The sequence below is a fragment of the Microcaecilia unicolor genome, chromosome 4, assembly GCF_901765095.1.
Source record: "Microcaecilia unicolor chromosome 4, aMicUni1.1, whole genome shotgun sequence".
In the NCBI taxonomy this organism is placed as follows: Eukaryota; Metazoa; Chordata; class Amphibia; order Gymnophiona; family Siphonopidae; genus Microcaecilia; species Microcaecilia unicolor.
Window position 1 is genome coordinate 103193199 of NC_044034.1, and position 20617 is coordinate 103213815.

Sequence of the window (20617 nt, forward strand, 5' to 3'; positions counted from 1 at the left end):
CTTTACAGCCAACATGGACGCTGCAACCTTTCACCTATATGTCTGACTACCAACTGTGCAGAAGTCAGCATTTCAGCTTGTAATAGATTTACTGAAGCCTGCACCACCTCCAAGGTCACTCTGTATCGGGGGAGAATGCATGTCCCTGAGAGAGAGAGAGCTTACGAGATAAGACGGACAATGGAAGCTTCATACAGATGCTGGGAGTACATGGTGGGATTATTTCTGATTGGCTCCCAGAAAACGGATGGGTCGGAGAAGCGGGAACAGAAGGGGAAGAAAGAGTTGGCGGGAAGAAGGAAGAACGGAGAAAGAACAGAAGAAAAGAAGAGGAGAGGACTTGCATTTCTGCAAGCACCTGATTTACCGGAGAGACTTACTGATAATACCTGGCAAAGCTTTTCCCCAGGTTACAGCTGTCTACAGGATCTATACTGAGTCTGTATCATCTGTTGCTGAGCAAGACAAGTGCATCACCTAAGCTCGTGGGACCTTGCTGAGACATTCAGCTGAGGTATCGGAAGGAACCTGATCTGGTGACCGGAACGGTGAGATCATAGCTTACTTCCTTCAAGCTGGGTTAGATAATTGGTCTGTGCTCGGACCCCTCAGATGCGTGACGTCAGGATTTATGATCTCTACTCGCTGTTAGCCTAGTATAAGATTTGTGTGGTAATCATTAGGATCTCGGTATTGTGTTTATCTGTCATTACAGATTAGCCAATAGGATAATCATAGTTAGTCTCTATATTTTTGGTATCATTGTGCATGCAATCAGGAATTGCTGATGCTATAAGCTGATAAGGATTTTTCTATATTTTTGTATATAACCCTGTATAAATAAACTAATATATTCCATTGGTCTGTCCGTTATTTTCCATGTAGCGATTGTCGGGCGGAGGCCACACCCCCTAGACATAAGCGAGTACGTATGTAGGAATTGGCCTCTTACAAAATCTATATAACCACCTACAGTGTACTTGACATTGGAAAATAGGCATGTGAAAATGTGTGTTAACTAGATGTAACTTTAGTGGCACATTGTGAACTTCCAAGTACAATTCCCTGCTTTGCTGAAGTTTAACTACTTTTCCTGCATGTGCTTTCTCCATGATAGTTCTCTGCTTATGCTGTCAGACCCATTTTCAAAAACTCTTTTCCCATTCTGTGGCCAAAGCCAAACCTTTTGGGAAAATAGGTGCACCATATGTATGTAATAACTCTATCTTTCTTTATTGCTCCAATTAAAAAAAAAAGAGTGCCTTGAAATCCCATTTTTAAATCTCCATGATTGAGATGATGAAACTGTATTTTGGTATTACTACCAGCCCTTTTGCTTGGTCCTTGAAGCCCAAATAAAAACTTGCATTTCTTTAGCTCTTTAAATTTGGAAGTCTGCTTGTGATGGGATTCATTTCTCAGAAGAAAGCTGTGTTTTATCTTGTTTGACATTTAATACCTGCAGAATGCTCTATTGATCTCCGTTATTCCACAGATACTACTACCAGAGGGGTATTTTGGCTAAAGTAGAAGGTCAGCGCTTAGTCTACCAGTTCAAGGAAATGCCAAAAGACCTTGTCTACATCGAGGATGAAGATGCTGGCTCCAGTGCTGAATCTTCAGGGAGTCTGTCTTCAGATTCGGCTTTGCTCTCCTCTACATCTTCGACTAGTAGAAACCAAGGTGGCAAAGCCAGGGGGACTTCTAATTTAGGAATGAAAGGGACACCCACCATGGTCCTGAAAACAACAGGAAACGCCAGATCTTCAAAATCAAAAGATCCTGTTGAGCACCAGCTGCCTATGGTGACCCCAGAGGTATTAAGGACAATAAAGACTATGCAGACACCTCTGCAGCCTCACCCTACCCATCTTTATCGGACAGTACATATAGTGCAGCAGGGACCAGCAGTCCCTGACGGACACACGAACATAGCCAGCACCAGTCAAGATGAAGCAGTGCCTTCCTCTGTTCAGAGTATCAGGTATGCAGGTGTTATATCTCCGATTCTCTGACACCTTTATTCCAAGTGTCAGGGGCGCTTCATTTCACCATAATTCTCTCTCAAATAATGTGATGCCAGTCCTGTGTGGGTAAAGTCATGTTTGTATATGTGTAGCCTGTTATAAAATTCCGACTGGGGTGAAAATGAGCGGGTTGACTTGATAGTATGCGCTTTGCCAGTAGTCATGTACAGGCATGGAGTACACTAGTGCTGTTTGTTTATTCCCAGTTGGTGAATTGTATATCACCAAGGCTAGGTGATATACAATTCAAAAGTTCACAAAGAGCAACGGAAAGAAACTCCATTAAAAACAGTTAATATATTCAATCATACCAATAGTAGGAGAAAGAGGAGAGGGAAAGAAAAGGGGAAAGCAGTGACCACTCCTGCCCATTATCTTCCAGCACCTGTTAAAAGGCATCGAATGCTACCGAGAATAAATAGGTCTTAAGATCATCTTAAGTTCGTAACATAGTTCCTTAGGTAGTTTATTTTATAAAGGAGTGGCCAAAAAGGAAAAAGCAGCAACTTAAGTAGATTCCCAATGGGCTGTTATCAGGGAAAGGAGGACCAATCGATGATCATTGAAAGAGAACAATAAGCATGCCAGGACAGAAGGTATGTAAAATTGGACAGATAATCCAGGACTCCATCATGGCTCATAAGACATAGCAATTTACATGTGTATTTAAATGTAGCGTAGGCAATATTTCTGCCACTTTAATTTTTCAAAGATATTTTGGGCAGTTATCAAAAAAAAAACTGAGCTCCTAAATTTGTGCACTTTTTTTTCTGCTACTAATTCATCTTAATTTGGGAGTTTAAAAGTTATGGTTATAAATGTAGGCCCGCTTTTGCCTAGATTTATGAGCCTGGTGCTGAAAATCAGGTTTCCCCCCTCCTAAATCTGCCCCTGTTACCACTACACTATATTCTCCTAAATGTGGGAGTTTAGAGAAATTTTGCGTAAAGGGTCATGGATTTGATATACCACCTTCCTGTGGTACAACTAAAGTGGTTTACATAAATGCAGGTGCTGTCTCAGTCCCTAGTGGGCTCACAGTCAAAGTTTTGTACCTGGGCCAATGGAGGGTTAAGTGACTTACCCAGAGTCACAAGGAGCAGCAGTGGGAGTTGAACCCGGTTCCCCGGGTTCTCAGCCCACTGCGCTAACCATTAGGCCCTAGTAAATTTTCAAAGAGGCAAAGTTATAAGCACAAAGCATTTGAATATTGGAATTATAGGTGCCTATGGGGCTCATTTTCAAAAGAGAAAATGTCCAAAAAGTGGCACAAAGCAGCATTTAGATATTCCCCCCCCCCCCCTCCCCTGAACCCCATTTTAAGATGTTTTTTCTATGCAGTTTGTCTGAAGTGTGTCCATATCATAAGGGGGTGTGTTGGGGTGGGACTTGACCATTTTTCTGTCATAATGGAATAATGCAGAAATGTCCAGGGCTAAAACCTTAGATATTTTGGATTAGACCTGTTTTAATAATGACTAAATCACAATGAACACTGAAGGGATTAAGGCGTTCCCCCTCCCCTCTTACTCCTTCAGTGGTCACTGACCCCCTCCCACCCCCCACCCCCAAAGATGTAAAAGAAATGGTACATACCAGCCTCAATGACAGGCTCAGATGTTATGGTCAGTCCTATTAGAGCTGCAAGCAGGTCCCTGGAGTTGTCTAATGGTCAGTGCAGTGAACTGTAGAGAAGGGGACCCAGGCCCATATCCCATTCTAACTGATATTGTTGTGGTGAAAAGTGTGAGCCCTCCAAAAACCACTAAAAACCTACTGTACCCACATATAGGTGACATTGCAGGCAGAAGGGCTATAGCAGTGGTGTAGAGTTGGGTACAGTATAGGTTTTTGGAGGGCTCATCATACAATGGACGGGGGTAATAGTGAGATATGTGCCTTCTAGGGTGCCCCATTGCTCTGCTGGAATGTCTGTGTGGCCAGTCTACGAAGAATGCTGGCTCCTCCTACAACCCAATGGCTTGGTTTTATGTGTTTTTTACTTGGACTTTTTTCTTCTAAAATGGTCAAAAAATAACATCTAGGAAATAGCCATTTTCAAAAAAAAAATTTCTGCAAAACGTCCAGAGTCAGATTTAGACGTCATATCGAATATGCCCCTCCATGTGTCTTTATAAAATAGTACTTAATTAGATGCTTACTTGCTCCCTTAAACTAGGCACCTTGTTATAAAATTACCCTCACAGAGTTTGATTCTATTACTGGATTCTTCCAATTAGGTTCCCTGAGAGTATGCGGTGGGAGCCTGTTCTATAAGAGAAGCAATGTGCCTAACATTTAGGTACTCACATTTATGCCAGCCATAGAGCTAGTGTAAGTTGTGCAGCAGGGGATGCACATCACTCATAGTATTCTGTATGTTACATGTATAAATGTAAATAATGAGCACAAGTCATGCACCATGGAACAGGGCCAAAGGGCAAAAGCTGATAAGCATGTGAACCGGAGACTCATGATCTGATAAGACATTCCTGCGTGCAAGCAGGCATGGGAAAAGAGCAATTACAATAAACAAGAAAATGTGGTTTAGCAACTTAAAGGGAAACAGATGGTGTTGAAAGAAAATAGAATGATCTCTGAGGAAGATAAATTGCTAAACCTATGTGAAGCGTTGTTTAAAATAAAAGTATATAAGCAGTTGGATCAGAACACTACTTTGGAGAGACAGTAGCAGAGAACACTTATGTGTAGCAGCGCTGATCTCCCATGAGAAACTATTAATTTTATTTTCGTAAGTAATAAAAATTGCTTTTCTCATACGTGGCCTTCTTGGTCTTTTATCACTCCAAATTTAGAGTGGCTGGTACATAATGATTTTGGGGTGGTGGTAAAAGACGCGCATTTAAAACATAAATGGGAGCCCTGCTTATCTGCCCCCCCCCCCCCCCCCCACCTTGCAAATATGTGCTATTTAAGTGAGTATTTGTAGAAAAGGGCTTAAGCATCATTCTAGCATTTACATGCCAAAGTGCACACACATACAAATACATGCTAGTATTCTAAATATGTACATGCATAATGCGTGCATAAATATGAGCACCTAGATCGTAGAATTGTACTTATAGTTTATAGTTTATTTACTTAATATACTGCTCTTCCTGACAACATGACAAGGTGGTTTACATCCAATATATATTATTATTAAAATTGGAAAGGAACACCAGTTAATATAATAGGATAGAGAAAGACAAAGAACAGATAAAGATAAGAGGTTAAAATCAAATAAGTAGGTTGATTTCAGGAAAAATCTTTATTGAATTTTGCATTTCCATAAATGTACATAACTACAATGTTAATTTTAAACATATTCCTCATACATATTGCCTCTCTCCAACAATATTCCCCTTCCCTATGCTCCTCCTCCTTTCCCTTCCCTCCTCGTCCTCCCCTCCACATTTTCATCCCTTTAATTTACTCCCTTCTGTTATAGCTATGACATTGAAGGTCATTATCTGCCATCTCAATCAGGTTCTGCTGTTTTTATATACCAGCATCCTTAGTATACCTTATATTTTCAAAACATTTAATAGCGTACTTCGCAGTCTCGATGAAATAGGCATATTTATAAAGGCAGTGGTTCACTGCCTTTGGACTGCCATGGTATACAGAATAGTCAACACTTAAACAGTCTTCTCTTCTAGATAGTGGCCTGCATAAAAAGATAGGTCTTCAAGGCCACTTTAAATTTAGAAAATTATTCCTCTATTCTGAGGGATACAGCAAAGAAAAAAGCACTATGATTGGAGTGCAGAGGTCTATAAAGATAGCCATCATGTAGGGAGCGTAATACTCTCTGTGGAGTGCGTGCAATGATTAGGGAAAAGGTATGAGGGAACGCCATCATGTAAAACTTTATGGGTTGGTGTAAGGATTTTGTAGTAGATTCTATATTGGACCAATAGCCAATGGTGGTGTATCAGGAGAGGGGTAACATGAGCATATCTCTTAGCATGGGATAAGATTTGTATTGCCCTGTTTTGCACTGCCTGCAGATGTCTAAGTAAGTAAAGAGATAAACTCACATAGACAATATTGCAATAGTCTAAGCAGGAGTGCCATCAAAGCATATAATAGGCAGGGCCGGCAGAATGAGGTAAACAGGGTATGCATGGGAAGGGGGCACCAACATTTGAGAGGTGCCAGAAACTGCTATGTTTACTCTGCACTACACTATAGCTCTCCCAAGAAGACCTATCTTGATTCTTGAAGGTTGCCCTGGTGGTGTAGTGGCAGCTTCGGGGGCAGGAAAGAATCCCACTCTTTCCTGCCCTCTGCCACTCCTCCATCTCCCTTTGCTCTTCTGTGCAATGGGCGCTGCCGTATTCAGGGCCGCCGAGAGACTGAGCTGGGCCCGGGGCAAGGCTGCCTCTGCTTCCCCCCAATCGCTACTGCTGTCGCCTCCCTCTTCTGCTCCCAGGCCGCCAGCACCACAGTCCCCAGTCTCCACCTACCTTCCCTCAGCTGTCTGCCATTCGACCCCCTTCACTTAAAAAAAAAATCTCAAAATCGACAGCGCAGTGCCTTCTGTGTGAAAGCGGCAGATCGCCTTGGGTGGGCCTTCCCTCACTGTGTCCCGCCCTCGTGGAAATAGGAAGTTACATCAGAGGAGGGCGGGACACAGTGAGGGAAGGCCCGCCCAAGGCGATCTGCCGCTTTCAAACAGAAGGCACTGCGATGCCGATTTCGAGTTTTTTTTTTTTAAATGAAGGAAGTCGAATGGCAGACTGAAGAGAGCTAAGGGAAGGTAGATGGAGATTGGGGACTGCGGCGCCGGTGGCCTGGGAGCAGGAGAGGGCAAGAGACCCCGGTGCCGGGCCCTCCTTGGAGTCCCGGGCCTGGGGAATTTTGCCCCCCCCCCCTCCCCTCGGTGGTCCTGGCCGTATTTTAAAAATGGCCGGCGAGGCTTCTGGTGGCATTCAGCAGCCATTTTGATGTGATTCCATGTGCCCCAATTAAAGAAGAGTTTAATTTTACTTCCAATCTTTGTAACACCAGGCTTCCTAAGGCAAATTACAACAAAAGTTAAAATTAACCCATCAGTAAACAGGATATCCTCACTGAAATTTGGCCATATATTACTATATTGTATAGAACAGTGTAGAAAAAGGAGCATAAAATACAGCCTTTAATAGTGCTGTGTCCACAGCTACAATAATTTTTAAGCAGTTTTAATGATATTTAATTTTATTTCATGATATAAATATCTACATATGGGAAGCTTTCAAATAAATTAAAAAGCTGTCGAGTAGGAAAAAAACCCCTTTTCTTCACCTTTTAAGGCACTGAGCTGAAAAAAGGGGGGGGGGGGAGAAGAGAAAAAGGAGATGCTAGATGTGGGGGGAGGGGTGCAGACTGATAGTTTGCAGGGAGACGTCAGAGACCCTACCACCGGCCCAGATAATAGGGTCAGTTGCAAGAGCATATCAAGATAGTGAACCACACAGAATTGCCAAAGTGCACAGAAGCACTTTTTAACTAGCACTGAAATCTAGGCCATGTCAGTCACTGATCAATTAGAATACCGAGATATTTGAGTTGAGTAACTAATGTTATTGGAGTGCCATCTAGTGTTGGAACTTCCGTAAGTCAAACTGGTCTGTCTGTAAGCAAAAGAGTTTAACACTAGGGCCAAGATGCACTAAAGACTCGTTAAAGTCCTTTCCTTACCGATTCCCTTAGCGAATCGGTAAGGAACGGGCATGCAGCAAGGAATAGGAATGCAAATGAGCTGCTCGTTGTAGCTCACTTGCATTCTCTATTCCATCGTTAAACAGTTGGCCAGTCGGCTGGTCGAGCATGTGCAGAGCAGCCAAGCATTATGCTGGCTGCTCTGCGCGTACCAGGGACATCCTTTATGGACGCCCTTCACTATATATTTAAAAAAAAGACTAGCTTTGCCTATGGACGTCCTTTATGGACATCCTCCTCCCCCCCCCCCCCTGAGATTGCTGCCGCTCCCCCCTGCATTGAAATGACAGCTTCCCGCAGCCCCGGCCTCCCCACATCCTCTGTGGCCCCGCCCCCACCGCCGCCCCCCTAAGGTCGCCACCACTCCCCCCTTCCACCCGCCCCCCTCCATCTGCCACCGGGCCGGGCCCTCACAGCGCCTCTCACCTCCGTGTGATGACGTCAGACGAGGGCGGGCCAAAGAGGAAAGGAGGGAAGTCCAAAGAGAGGCAATCAGCTGTTGCCTGCTGCAGCGCCTTCACACGAAAGTGAGAGGCGCTGTGAGGGCCCGGTGCGGTGGCAGACGGAGGGGAGCGGGTAGAGGGGGATGCAGCGTCGGTGACCTCAGGGGGGGGCGGTGGGGGCAGGGTCACGGGTGTGCGGAGGATGGCGGGGAGGCTGGGGCTGCGGGAAGCTGTCATTTCAATGTAGGGGGGAGTGGCAGCGATCTCAGGGGGGGAAGGACATCTATAAAGGATGTCCATAGGCACAGCTCGTCTTTTTTTTAATATATATATACATAGTGAAGGACTTGCATAAAGGATGTCCATAGGCACAGCTTGTCTTTTTTTAAAATATATAGTGAAGGACGTCCGTAAAGGACATCCCTGACGAGCACTTTTTCACCGATTTTTTTTTTTTTTTTTTTGTAACATTTATAGACGTTTTTCAATCCCGCGCAGCCCCAACGACAGGTACAGACCTCTTAGATTTTCCAGCGTTAAGGCAATCGGAAAAGGTTAGTGCATCTCATTACAATAGGGTTTCTACACAATTTGCTCATCTGCATTCCATTTTCGTTAGCTGCTACCGTCATCGGAAAATGGCTCGGAGAAGTCTTTAGTGCATGCCAGGGTTTACTACTTGCTCATTAATGGCTCGTTAAGTTTAGTGCATCTGGCCCTAGGTGATTTTCCATGACCCAGATAGTGATGGCATTGCATTGAGACAGTTTTCAAATCTTTAACATCAATCTGAAAAGGTTCCAAACAAGTATACAACAGAGTGTCATCTGCATAATTGAAAAATGCTGACGTGATCTTGAATAAGAGCAGTAAGATGACTCAGAAAGATGTTGAGTAGCAGGAGAGTGAGGACAGAGCTCTGGGGAACCCCACATTGGACAGACTGCTGAAAGGACAAAGAGGAGAATTCTGAGACTGTGAATGTTCTTCCAGTCAAGAAAGATGAAAACCATTGAAAGACTTTACCAGTCACACCAATGGATCTAAGTCTGGATAATAACAATGCACTGTCAACTGCCTGCCCGTGGGTGGGAAAATGTGGGATAGAAATGCTATAAATAAATAAACTAAATCAAAAGCAGCGGCCAAGTCAACTGAAACTGCTAAAACTGTTTTCTGTATCAAAGGCAGAATGACCTTCGCTAAGAAAAGCTTTCAAGATGGTCTCAGTGGATGTGGATGTAAAATGTGTGCTTCTCTACTTGAAGTCGCAATACATTCTAGTAAATGGGGCAGATAGTGGCAGCCGCTGTTTAGCAGCTTGAAAGATTAGGGATATCCACAATGAATTTTCATGAGAGATATTTGCATGCTGTGCCTCCACTGCATGCAAATCTCTCATTAATATTCATTGTGAATAATCTGTAAACCTGACTGGCTGTGGTGCCTCTAGGACTGGTTTTGGGAATCACTGCTATAGATTTTATTTCTAATCTCTGCCATGCTGCCTAGTCGTTTTGAAATAAGCACTAGTCAGGGTCAGCACTACCACTAGGCAAACTAGGCTGCTTATTTTCGAAGCATATGGACGTCTCAAAATGCCCAAATGGACGTCCATGTGCTTGAAACAAATCCTGATTTTGCAAAGGAAGAAAAGGGACAACCAACACCGATGTACATCCAACATCAATTTCTGAATGGGAAGAAATGTCCAAGCCTAAAAAGACGTCCTAAGTTAGACGATTATCATGTCCAGGGTACAAAAAGGTGCTTTGATGCAGCATCTTACCATGGGAGGGATTAAGACATGACACTTCCTTAACCCCCAGTGGTTGCTGTCCTCCTCTGAAAGTGAAACCAGAACAAAGGGATACCAGTATGACAGCTTCAGGTATTATGGGCTTTCTTAGCAAAGCAGGAAGCAAGTCTAAGGGGTATTTTTTTGTTCCTGGAGGAAAAATGTTATGTAGTTGTAGGGAAAGAGCTAGAGAAAAGATGGGTTTTCAAGGCTTGCTTAAACAGAGGAAGGAGAGGGTTGGTTTCTAACGTGATTGGGAAATTTGTTCCAAACCTTAGGGCCAAAGTAGCTGAAGTCAGTTTCACGAGTGGTGGATAGTTGTATAACTGAAAACACAAAAAGCAAAAGTGAAAATGTCCCAAAGCATATTTATGTATTTACTGGGAATTATTGACCGCCTTTATGAAGAGATTGACCCAAGGTGGTAAAATGCAACAATTTATTGTAGATTTCATTAACTCATCATGACTCAACACGAGCCATGTTTTGGCCATAAGGTCTGCCTCAGGAGTCAGCACCAAATGTGTCTTACTTGTTCTAAATATTCTTGCAAAAAATATAAATACTGCACTGAAGTAGCACACTAAATGCAATCTGCTGCCTTGTAGCGCTGACAACCAGCTCTGTATTCAGCAGGGGAAAAAAAAAATACAGAGCTGGTTGTCAGCGGGCAGCAGATTGCATTTAGTGTGCTACTTCAGTGCAGTATTTATATTTTTTGCAAGACTATTTAGAACTAATGAGACATTTTGTGCTGACTCCTGAGGCAGGCCTTATGGCCGAAACACGGCTCATGTTGAGTCATGATGAGTTAATGAAATCTACAATAAATTGTTGCATTTCACCACCATGGGTGAATCTCTTCGTAAAGGCGGTTAATAAATCCCAGTAAATACATAAATACACTTTGGGACTTTGTAACTTTTGCTGTTTGTGTTTTTGGTTTGTGTGTAGGTAAAGGTAAGTTCTTCTTTTGTTTTGTTTGAGTTGTGTAACTGACCACATGCAACTACTTTTCCTGACAAAAGAATATTGCTGTAGACATAAACAGCTATCAAAAACCCTGACTCGAGCTGAAAAGCCAAAGACGTCACAATGTATTTAAAGGGTTATGACATGCTTGCAGTAGAACTGTTTTAATTATTTGTATACGTGTTCTCCTTTTCACAGGACTATACAAACCTCAGGGCAAGTTCCAGTGGTGGTTTCTCCCGGGAGCCAGCAGCTGCATACTGTAACACTCCAGACAGTGCCTCTTAGAACAGTCATAGCAAGCACAGACCCAGCCTCGTCAGCAGCACTACCACCTCAGAAGTTTATTCTACAAACCATTCCATCCCAGCCCATGACGGTGCTGAAAGAGAATATGATGCTGCAGTCTTCAAAACCCATCTCACCAACATCATCCTTGGTCCTGAGTCCTACTCAAGTCCAGCAGGTTTTCACAAGTAATGTGCAAACCATATGCAACGGAACAGTCAGTGTGCCTTCTTCCCCAACATTTAGTGCCACCACACCTGTGGTCACCTTTTCGCCCAGCACTACACAGCTGGTTGCCCATCCATCTGGCACAGTGATCACATCGGTAATAAAAGCGCCAGAGTCCAAACACTCTGTCATACATGAGGCTGGGATGCCGGAGCAACCAGAGGGTGCAGATGACAATGCAGAGCTCAAGTTCCAGCAGCCATGTGTGTTGGTGGTATCCAGCCCAAACTGATTCCCATCACCAGTGGAAATTAAGCAAGAAAGTCACCTGTGAGAACTGCTGACATTAACCAAAAACTGTGTGTGTGTGTGTATATATATATATATATATATATATATATATATATATATATATATAATTATTTTTTACAAATATGATAAGGCCTTCGTCAGTTCTGTTGATAGGATACAGCTTTGGGGATTATGACCTACCTGTATCATGTTTTGTTTTGGGTTTTTTTGTAAATGTAATTTTAGAATAGGTTTTGATTGTTTTAGAGGAAAAATCATCCCGGAGTTGAATTGCAATCAGCAGGCCTGAAGGAGCATGCATAATGTGCTGTGAGGAAGCTGTTAGACCTCTGATGTCATCTTGCATCACATTCTGTTTTCTTTACTGTGTATTTGCCAGCCTTTCTAGTAAATAGAGAACAAAAACCACTTCCTTTCTAAACACTTTTTTTTGTTTGCTGAACTGTACATACATATGTGTTTTGCGTCTTTTGAGTTCTGATCTGTCATGACTGTTGACTGATATTGTTGTACAGGTGTCAGCAACGGTCATCGTTGCCCTAGCTGGGTTAAAAGAAATTCATGGGTATCCAAAGTAAAGATTATAAAGAAAAGCACTCCTGTGTGCAAGCAGTACATGTTCCTAAAGGTAAATTAGAGGTTGTGTTTATGAACACAACTAACGGACTTGTTTATAGCAGATTATATATATATATATATATATATATATATATATATATATATATATATATATATACAGGTGTAATTCTTTTTTATTAATAAATGGATACGTAAATGTACCTACTGTAAATGAACACACAGAACAACAGCCCCTCGCAATCCAAGCAGACAAGCCAACACATTGAAGTTGACAAAATCACAAGACTACGTTCTGTAAGTTCAAATACTTACTGTCATCCAAGACTTGAAAGGGGCCGTGTTTCGGCTGCTAGGCCTGCATCAGGAGTCTTAATAGGATGTTTATAATGACCATGTCGTGATGTGCAGTAAACAGAAAAGAAAATCCGGCAGATGCCAGCTTGCTATGAATGGTAAGCACGGTTGTGTATATCGCGAGACTTGTGACGCACCTTTCAACTTACACAACACCACAGCTGGTCATTATACACATCCTATAGAGACTCCTGATGCAGGGCTAGCAGCCGAAACATGGCCCATGTGAAGTCTTGGATGACAGTAAACAGTTGAACTTACAGAACGTCATCTTGTGATTTTTTTTTTGTCACCTTTGCAGTGTTGGTTTGACTATGCCTAGTGTGCCTTCGATTTCAGAAATAAATGTGTGCTATAATGAAGCTGTTTTTTGGAGTTTAGTCTAATAGCTTTTCATTAGAATGGTCATGTGTAAATATTGTATATTGAACTTTACTTGAAAAGGTAAATACAGATATCAAAATAATTTCTATATCATTTAATAGATGAAAAAAAGTTTTTATAGAGGCAAAATGAATCAGTTTGTTTGGAAGTCCAAAGATATACTGTATGTATTCATACTATTACAGAGTGAATTTGTATTTAAGATAAATTTTTAAACTGTTAAAACCTCTTTCAACCTTTTTGTATTTTTAATTGGTTTATTATAGAAAACAAAATCATGTGAGCGGAAAAGCAAAATCGGTTTTCCCAATGTTCATATGTACTGATTAAAAAATATTGAATCAAATCCTGCTTGTTTACTTCATTTATTACTTATTCCGACACCTAACCCTTCTTAATTGTCTTTACTATGAAACACATGAGAGTGTGGTTTATGACTCAATCCCGAGGGACTGATATTTTTTTATAATAAAACTACTTTGTTCATTCCAAATTCTGTTACCTTGCTGCTAATCTGCACAAGAGGCACATCCAAGCCTCCTCGTTCAGGCAGTCTCTGAAGAAAAGTGTGCAGACTTCATTGTATATGGTAAATCATTTTTCAGTTCCTAACACAAAAACCATTCTTGGAGTTGTCCATGCTCCCTGAAATTTCTAAGAATCATTCATCATTTACCTAGCAATACGGGGGAGACTGGTAAGTACAGGGAATCAGTCTGACTTCAGTGGTGGACAAATTGATGGACAAAGGAAGGAAGTGGAAAACACAACTTCAAGAGATCAATCCGAGACACAAGGGTGAGATGCTCCAGGAAAACTTTATTAGGACCCTACACGGTCCGTGTTTCAGCTTTTAAAAAAGCCTTCATCAGGGGTCGATCAGTGGATGCACAAAGTATATACTGATTGACAGTGGAGCACTTGAAATATCGTCTCTGGATAAAATGAAGTGTACTGCCTCGCACCGACAGATACGATTTGAAATAGTTTGAAAAGGTTGGCGCAAAGTTGGGTGGGTTTTGGCGCCAACATTTTCAAACTATTTCAAATCGTAGCGCTGCGTACACCTTGTAGCGCTATAGAAATGCTAAATAGTAGTAAATAGTAATCTGTCGGTGCGAGGCAGTACACTTAATTTTATCCAGAGATGATATTTCAAGTGCTCCACTGTCAATCAGAATATACTTTGTGCATCCACTGATCGACCCCTGATGAAGGCTTTTTTAAAAGCCGAAACACGGACCGTGTAGGGTCCTAATAAAGTTTTCCTGGAGCATCTCACCCTTGTGTCTCGGATTGATCTCTTGAAGTTGTGTTTTCCACTTCCTACCTTTGTTGAATTTTTGTGGAAACTACGAACCCCTTTTGTTTCTGCGGTTGTTGGACAAATTGATGGAGTCACTATTGAAGGAAGGGTAGTAAAATATTCAAAATCTAGCAGATGACAAGGTTTCCCACAGGACGATTGTCAAACAAATCTGATCAATTATTTGACCGAGTTAACAGATCAGTGGTAAGTGCTAAATGTGGTATACTTTGATTTCAGTAAGGCTTTCACATTGTTCTACATAATAAGCTTTGTAAATGGATTCCCATTCCAAATGGGTTGATAAATGGAATGTCTCAAGGATGACTCTTGGATCTATTCTTTTAAAAATCTTAAACTGTTAATAACCAGCCGGCGGCAGTTAGCATTTTTATTTTTTTTATCTACCTCTTCAAAACCTGGATGAATAAATATCACCAAAACTCTACAACTGAACACAAAAGCTACCACTACCTTTTCCAGTTCATATCTATTTCCTCAAAAACTCTATGAATAACCACACGAACTATAGAAGCCCTCTCCACATTGCACAACACTATTGTAACTCCACCAAAATATAAATTGTAAGCCACTTTGAACCAAAATTTGGTTTTGGATAATAGTGAGATACAAGAATGCATAAATAATTGTGCTGGGCTTCCCTTGTACCTTTCTGCTCTCATTTCCCCTTACACCCCCCTCTAGGGTGTTCTACTCCAGTCTCTCCTCCCGGTTGACTCTGCCTCCCCTACACTGTTCTTGCCTAGAGTCAACCCATTATTCCGCCTTTTCCTGTGTTGCCCTGTCCTTTTAGAATACCCTCTCGGCTGACTTCTTTGCTGAGCAGTCCTACCCCTCTATAATGAAAAGATTTTAGAGATTGTTTTTCAACTCTGCTTTGGCTGACAGTACACTCTATTTGACCAAAAGTAACCTTTTTTCTTGTTTTTTCCTTTTCATGCAAAAAAACAAGTTGGAATGTGGAAGATAAGGCATGGCTCCAATTAATTTGGTATGTGCAGGGGGTGGTGGAGCATATTTTGAGTTCAGGCTGGTCACCTGGACCGAGAAACGTGTGACCACAATTCTCATGCACAGTCTGTAATTTTCCTTAGCTCTAAAAATGAGTTCTAAACCTAATAAAAAGTGGGGCCTCATAGTGAAATCAGAAGCTCATCTGTGGGTAGACGTATCACACAGAAAGACCGTTCCTGGCAAGGGGGTTCTCCATCCAGGACCAACTTGGGAAACACTGCCCTAGAACACAAAACTTACCACACCATAACAGCCCTAACTCACCTATGAAAAGACAGTGATATTATATATATATATATATATATATATATATATATATATATATTACTGGGCTCTGGAGCACTAATATACCTACTATTGGGAAACTGGAACAAGCTGCACTGTTACACATTCCTACACAGACACTACATGCTAGCAGAATCCTTCACCTCAGTCACACATGCAGAACATGAACAGACCCTCATCTATATAAGAGTAGCCATACTGGGTCAGGCCAATGGTCCATCTAGCCCATTATCCTGTTTCCAACAGTGGCCAACCCAGGTCACAAGCACCTGGCAGAAACCCAAATTGTGACAACATTCCATTCTACCAGTCTAATACAGAATAGGGAGCCATGAAAAAAAAAAACCTAACAACAAAAATTGAAATAGAAACCTCCTCCTCTCTGCCCAAGGAAGCCAGACTCTATAAAACAGTGCAATACTGGTAAAAAAAGAAACAAATTTATTTTCTCCTGTACTTTGCAAAATAAAAATAGACAAAAATGTACATTTTACAAAGCAGGTACATCTCAGTCCTTACAAAGTATTAAATAAAAATAATTTTTCTACCTTTGTTGTCTGAGAATTTGTCTGGTCCCAGTCTTTTTTTCCACGTTCCATGAGTCATCCTTACAAATTCTTTTTCAGGTTGGCCTTTCCATTTCTTCTCTTTTTCTTTTCCTTCTCTACATCTGTTTGGCACTGATCTTTCGTTTTATGTCCCCACTATCAAATAGCTGTGTATAGAGCTGCCAAGTGATCCAGTTCCAGAAGGGAGATTTTTCAACCAGTCCTAGTATGAACTCGCATCCCAAATTCATGTGGGATTTGCAGTCCCTGATTCTACCCATCAAAATCTGTGCTGCAGTACATCCAAAATGACTTAAGAAAATGCACTCGGACCCCTGCAGGGTTGCTAATTTGAAGATATTGGAGATGTGCATTTTTAAATACTGTCATATTCCTAATATCAAATTAAAAATAAAATACCTTTTTTCTACTGTTGTTTGAACAATTTATTTTCTCATTTGCTTTGGTCCCACTGTCTCTTTTCCATTTTTCTGTTTCTTCTGCCTTTACAGAGTCTCTTGCCCACCTGACATATGTCTCCAAGTGCACCATCCTTCTTTCCTCTGCACCACTATTTGTCCTGTCCAGTATCTCCCTTCTGTGTCCCTTGTCCCTATCCTACCCCCAAGTTCAGCATCTGCCCTTTCTGTGTCCCCATCTCCCCCCTTTTTCAGCACAAGCCTACCTGGTCTCCTCATCTCCCCCTTTTCTAGTATTTGCCCTCCTGGTGTTCCCATCTCTCCCTTTTTCTAACATTGCCCTGTGTCCCCCATCTTCCCCCTTTTTCCAGCATTACCTCTTTCTCCCCATCTTCCCCCTTTTTCACCATTCTCCCCATATTACCATTCCTCATGCCAGTGGTGCCCGTATCTCCTCCTCCCCTCTGTGTCCCTATCTCCTTACCCCCCCTTTCCAGTTTTGCCCCTATGTCCCTATCTCCCTCCTTTTCAGAACAAGCCCCTATCTCTCCCCCTTTCCAGTAGTGCCCCTGTGTCCCTATCCCCTTTTCAGAACAAGCCCCCATCTCTCCCCCTTTTCAGTAGTACCCGTGTCTCAATTTCTTCCTTTTCCAGCACTGCCTCTTTGCATTCCAATGACCCTACCCTCTCCCTGTCCAGTATTGACTCTGTGTCCTTCTCGTTCCCTGCCAAGCATTTACTATATCCTTCTCTCTCCCCAAGTTAACCTTCTTCCTTGACCTTGGGGCCACATATCTCCCTGGCCTACTCCCACGGTCCATCCTGTGGCAACTCCAAGGAGGTTTAATAGGAGACCAAGTGATGTCAAAATGTTGAAACCAGTTAGGCAAGTCTCTGTTTCCCCTTTCCCACCCAGCTGTCATCGCCCTACTCTCAAAACTAAGCAAACCTATGAGCTGTTGCATCCACGTTGTCACTCTTTATTGTTGGTAGCATTTGTATTTAATCTCACTTATATTTTCAAACATGCTGATTTGTGCAGTAACAAATGTACACAGAAGAAGTATAATAACGGAATAACGTTTCACAGGTAGAGTAGTAATTTGTTATAAATCGTAATCAGCATGTCATTTGGAGGGGCTGGTTATAGGGACAGTCCTGGTAAAAGCCACTAAAACAGACGACATGTTATGAGAATCAGGTGCTCAACATTGAGAGTTTCTATCTATTTATTTATTTATTACATTTATATCCCACATTAAACATGAATTAGGTTGAAACCTTGGAGCATTTTATTTATTTTTTCATTTGCTTACATCAAAAGAAAAAGATGGCTGTCTTTTTGTTTTGTTTTGTGGATTGCAGATGTACATTATAAAAGTGCAAAATGCACTTGATATTTTTATTACTATTATTTAAAAGACAGATATTGAATAATGAGGGCAGAGCTACCTTCATGCAGAGGTCCAGAGTCTGTCTAAATATGCCAACATTGTGCAGTTCAGCACACTATTAGCCACCACGTTCATACAAAGTTAATTATGTTCAGTGGAAAAATAAATCTGTAGGCTCAGTCTGCCTGCTATGTGAATATTCCATCATTATTTTATTATTGCTACCACTTATTACATATGGGCATTTGCTTTAAACATTGATTGTTTATCCAGATCTTACATACACATGGTTTGCTTTTTAAATCCAAAGGTGAATCCTAAGGGTGGTTGAACAATTAGGTGTAAACTGTGTTGTTTCTGACTTTACTTGTTTTGGACTGCTTTGGGTCCTGCTGATCTGCACATCTGCTGTCTGGAATTTTGGAACACGGAAATAAGGAAATTAAAATTTGGATGTACTCTGTAGAAGTTGTTTACTTTTGTAATGTGATGGATACCTGTTCTGGTGTGTGCATGTGATAATCTTTGAATAACTGTCTTTACTTGTGGCTATGATTTCTGAACGTGATATCATTAAAGGACAAACTTTTAAATGCCCAGTTGGGTATATATGCTAATCTCAACTTTGTTAAATTTTTCAGACATATCCATCTATTTGTTCCTATGATATAACTGAATTCTATTTTTCTATCCCACCGTATTTTCAAATGTAAGCCACACTGAATCTGACTTTGCTTGGGATAATGTGTGATATAAAGGTAACAAAAAAAAAAAAAAAAAAAAAATTCTTTAGCCTCCACCTTTTAAGACACTGCCTATCCTGCTGGATAGTGATGGCACAAGGAAAGCAAGTTTGGTCCAGTGAAGACTAACTCAAAATAACCTGTTCGTTAGATGGGCCCTAGTATTACCATATTAAAAACACGGCCATAACATGCCTCTGTGGCTATGTTCCACTAATGTTAAATGATTAACTGGATTTCTTGAAAGGATTATATAAACGTAGGATGCATGACTAAGGACACAGACATACATTTATTTATTCAATATCACAATTCCCCATGCACAGCCACAAAACAACCTTTTAGGGTGGATAGTGTTCCTTTTATTATCGACCAGATAGAGATAAGAGTTTTCAGTTTTGGCACAGTTAAGTCATCACAAGCACAAAATATAAGAAAACCAATGGACTGCATTAGGGGCTTATAGCCCATTTAAGTTTAAACAAAATGTGTATTTTTATTTTGACTTTTTAAAACCACTTGCCCCTGAAACATGTTCAAAAACAGAATAATCCATTTGTGTATCTAAAAAAAAGTAAAATTTAAAAACTTAGAATCTAAAAGAAAATAGATGAAGATGTGATTACGTGTGCCCCAATGAAAGGAGAGTTTAATTCTACTTCCATTTAATTTCAAAATATTCTATCACCTTTATAACAGGCTTCCCAAGGCAGATTACAACAAAAGATGAACTCATCAGGAAACAGGATATTCTCACTGAAATCTATACAATATGTATTGTATAGAACAGTGAAGAAAAATTAGCTCACCCTATAGAGTTTATAATTGCAGTTTCTACTGCCTACAATAATTTTTGAAGCTGTTTTTGGATTTGGATTTTGCTCACACCTTTTTCAGGAGTAGCTCAAGGTGAGTTACATTGGATATTTTTCTGTCCCAGGAGGGCTCACAATCTAAGTTTTGTACCTGAGGCAATGGAGGGTTAAGTGACTTGCCCAAAATCACAGGGAGCAGCAGTGGGATTTGATCCGGCCACCTCTGGATTTCAAGACCGGTGCTCTAACCACTAGGATATTCGATTATTTCTTTTTTCCTCCGGCTTTTAAGGAACTGCCTATCCAACTGAAATAGCTTTAGACTTGTTACAGATGGACCAACAATAAAAAAAATTACAAGGTGGATGCAGCAGCTCATACGTTTGCTTGCTTTGTTTCGAGTGAACGGTAATGAAGGCTGCGCGGGGGAGTGGAAACAGATTAACCAAACTGGCTTCCTTGCTTACAATGGACTAGATAGGCTGACTTCCACTCCTGGGTATTAAACTTCCTTGGGCAGCTCTTTCTCCCTTCTCCACCGCCCCCCCCCCCCCCTCGGCCTTACATCTTTTGTGTTTCGCCCTCTCTCTACTGTCCACGTGGTCACTTTCACTGCCCTGAAGCATTCTCCCTCCAGCACCGGCAACTCACATAGCCTTCTGCCAGCGTCGGAGCCTCTCCTCAGGCACATCCCGCCTACTGTAATGCAGCTTCCCATTTTCCACAGAGGTGGGACACGCCTGAGAGGCCCTGACGCTGGCAGAAGGCTGTGTCAATCGCTGGTCCCAGAGAGAGAAGACTTGAGGGCTGTAAAAATTACCACACAGATGGGAGAGAGTGGGTAGAAGAGACAGGAGAAGATGCAAGACTTGCGCGGGACGGGGGAGGAGGCAGAGAAAGATATTGGCATGTGGCGTATAGGCACCATTTTTTCTAAAAATGTGTTTGGGGAAGTGTCTGCTCCCCTTGCACCCCCCTAGCTACGCCACTGTTTGTGATGACAGGTTAAACTGCACCAGCTTCTACTTTTCTAAAATG

General features: G+C 41.6%; 1 protein-coding gene across 1 annotated transcript in view; it reads left to right on the forward strand.

The window, feature by feature from the left end:
* Positions 1–11793, forward strand: part of ELF1 (E74 like ETS transcription factor 1) — a 303862-nt gene extending 292069 nt beyond the window's left edge. Inside the window, exons 9-10 of the mRNA XM_030200555.1 lie at positions 1496–1984; positions 11148–11793. Coding sequence (XP_030056415.1) covers positions 1496–1984; positions 11148–11697 — 1039 coding nt within the window. The 3' untranslated portion in view covers positions 11698–11793. The remainder of the gene's footprint in view (positions 1–1495; positions 1985–11147) is intronic.
* The last annotated feature ends 8824 nt before the right edge of the window (positions 11794–20617 follow it).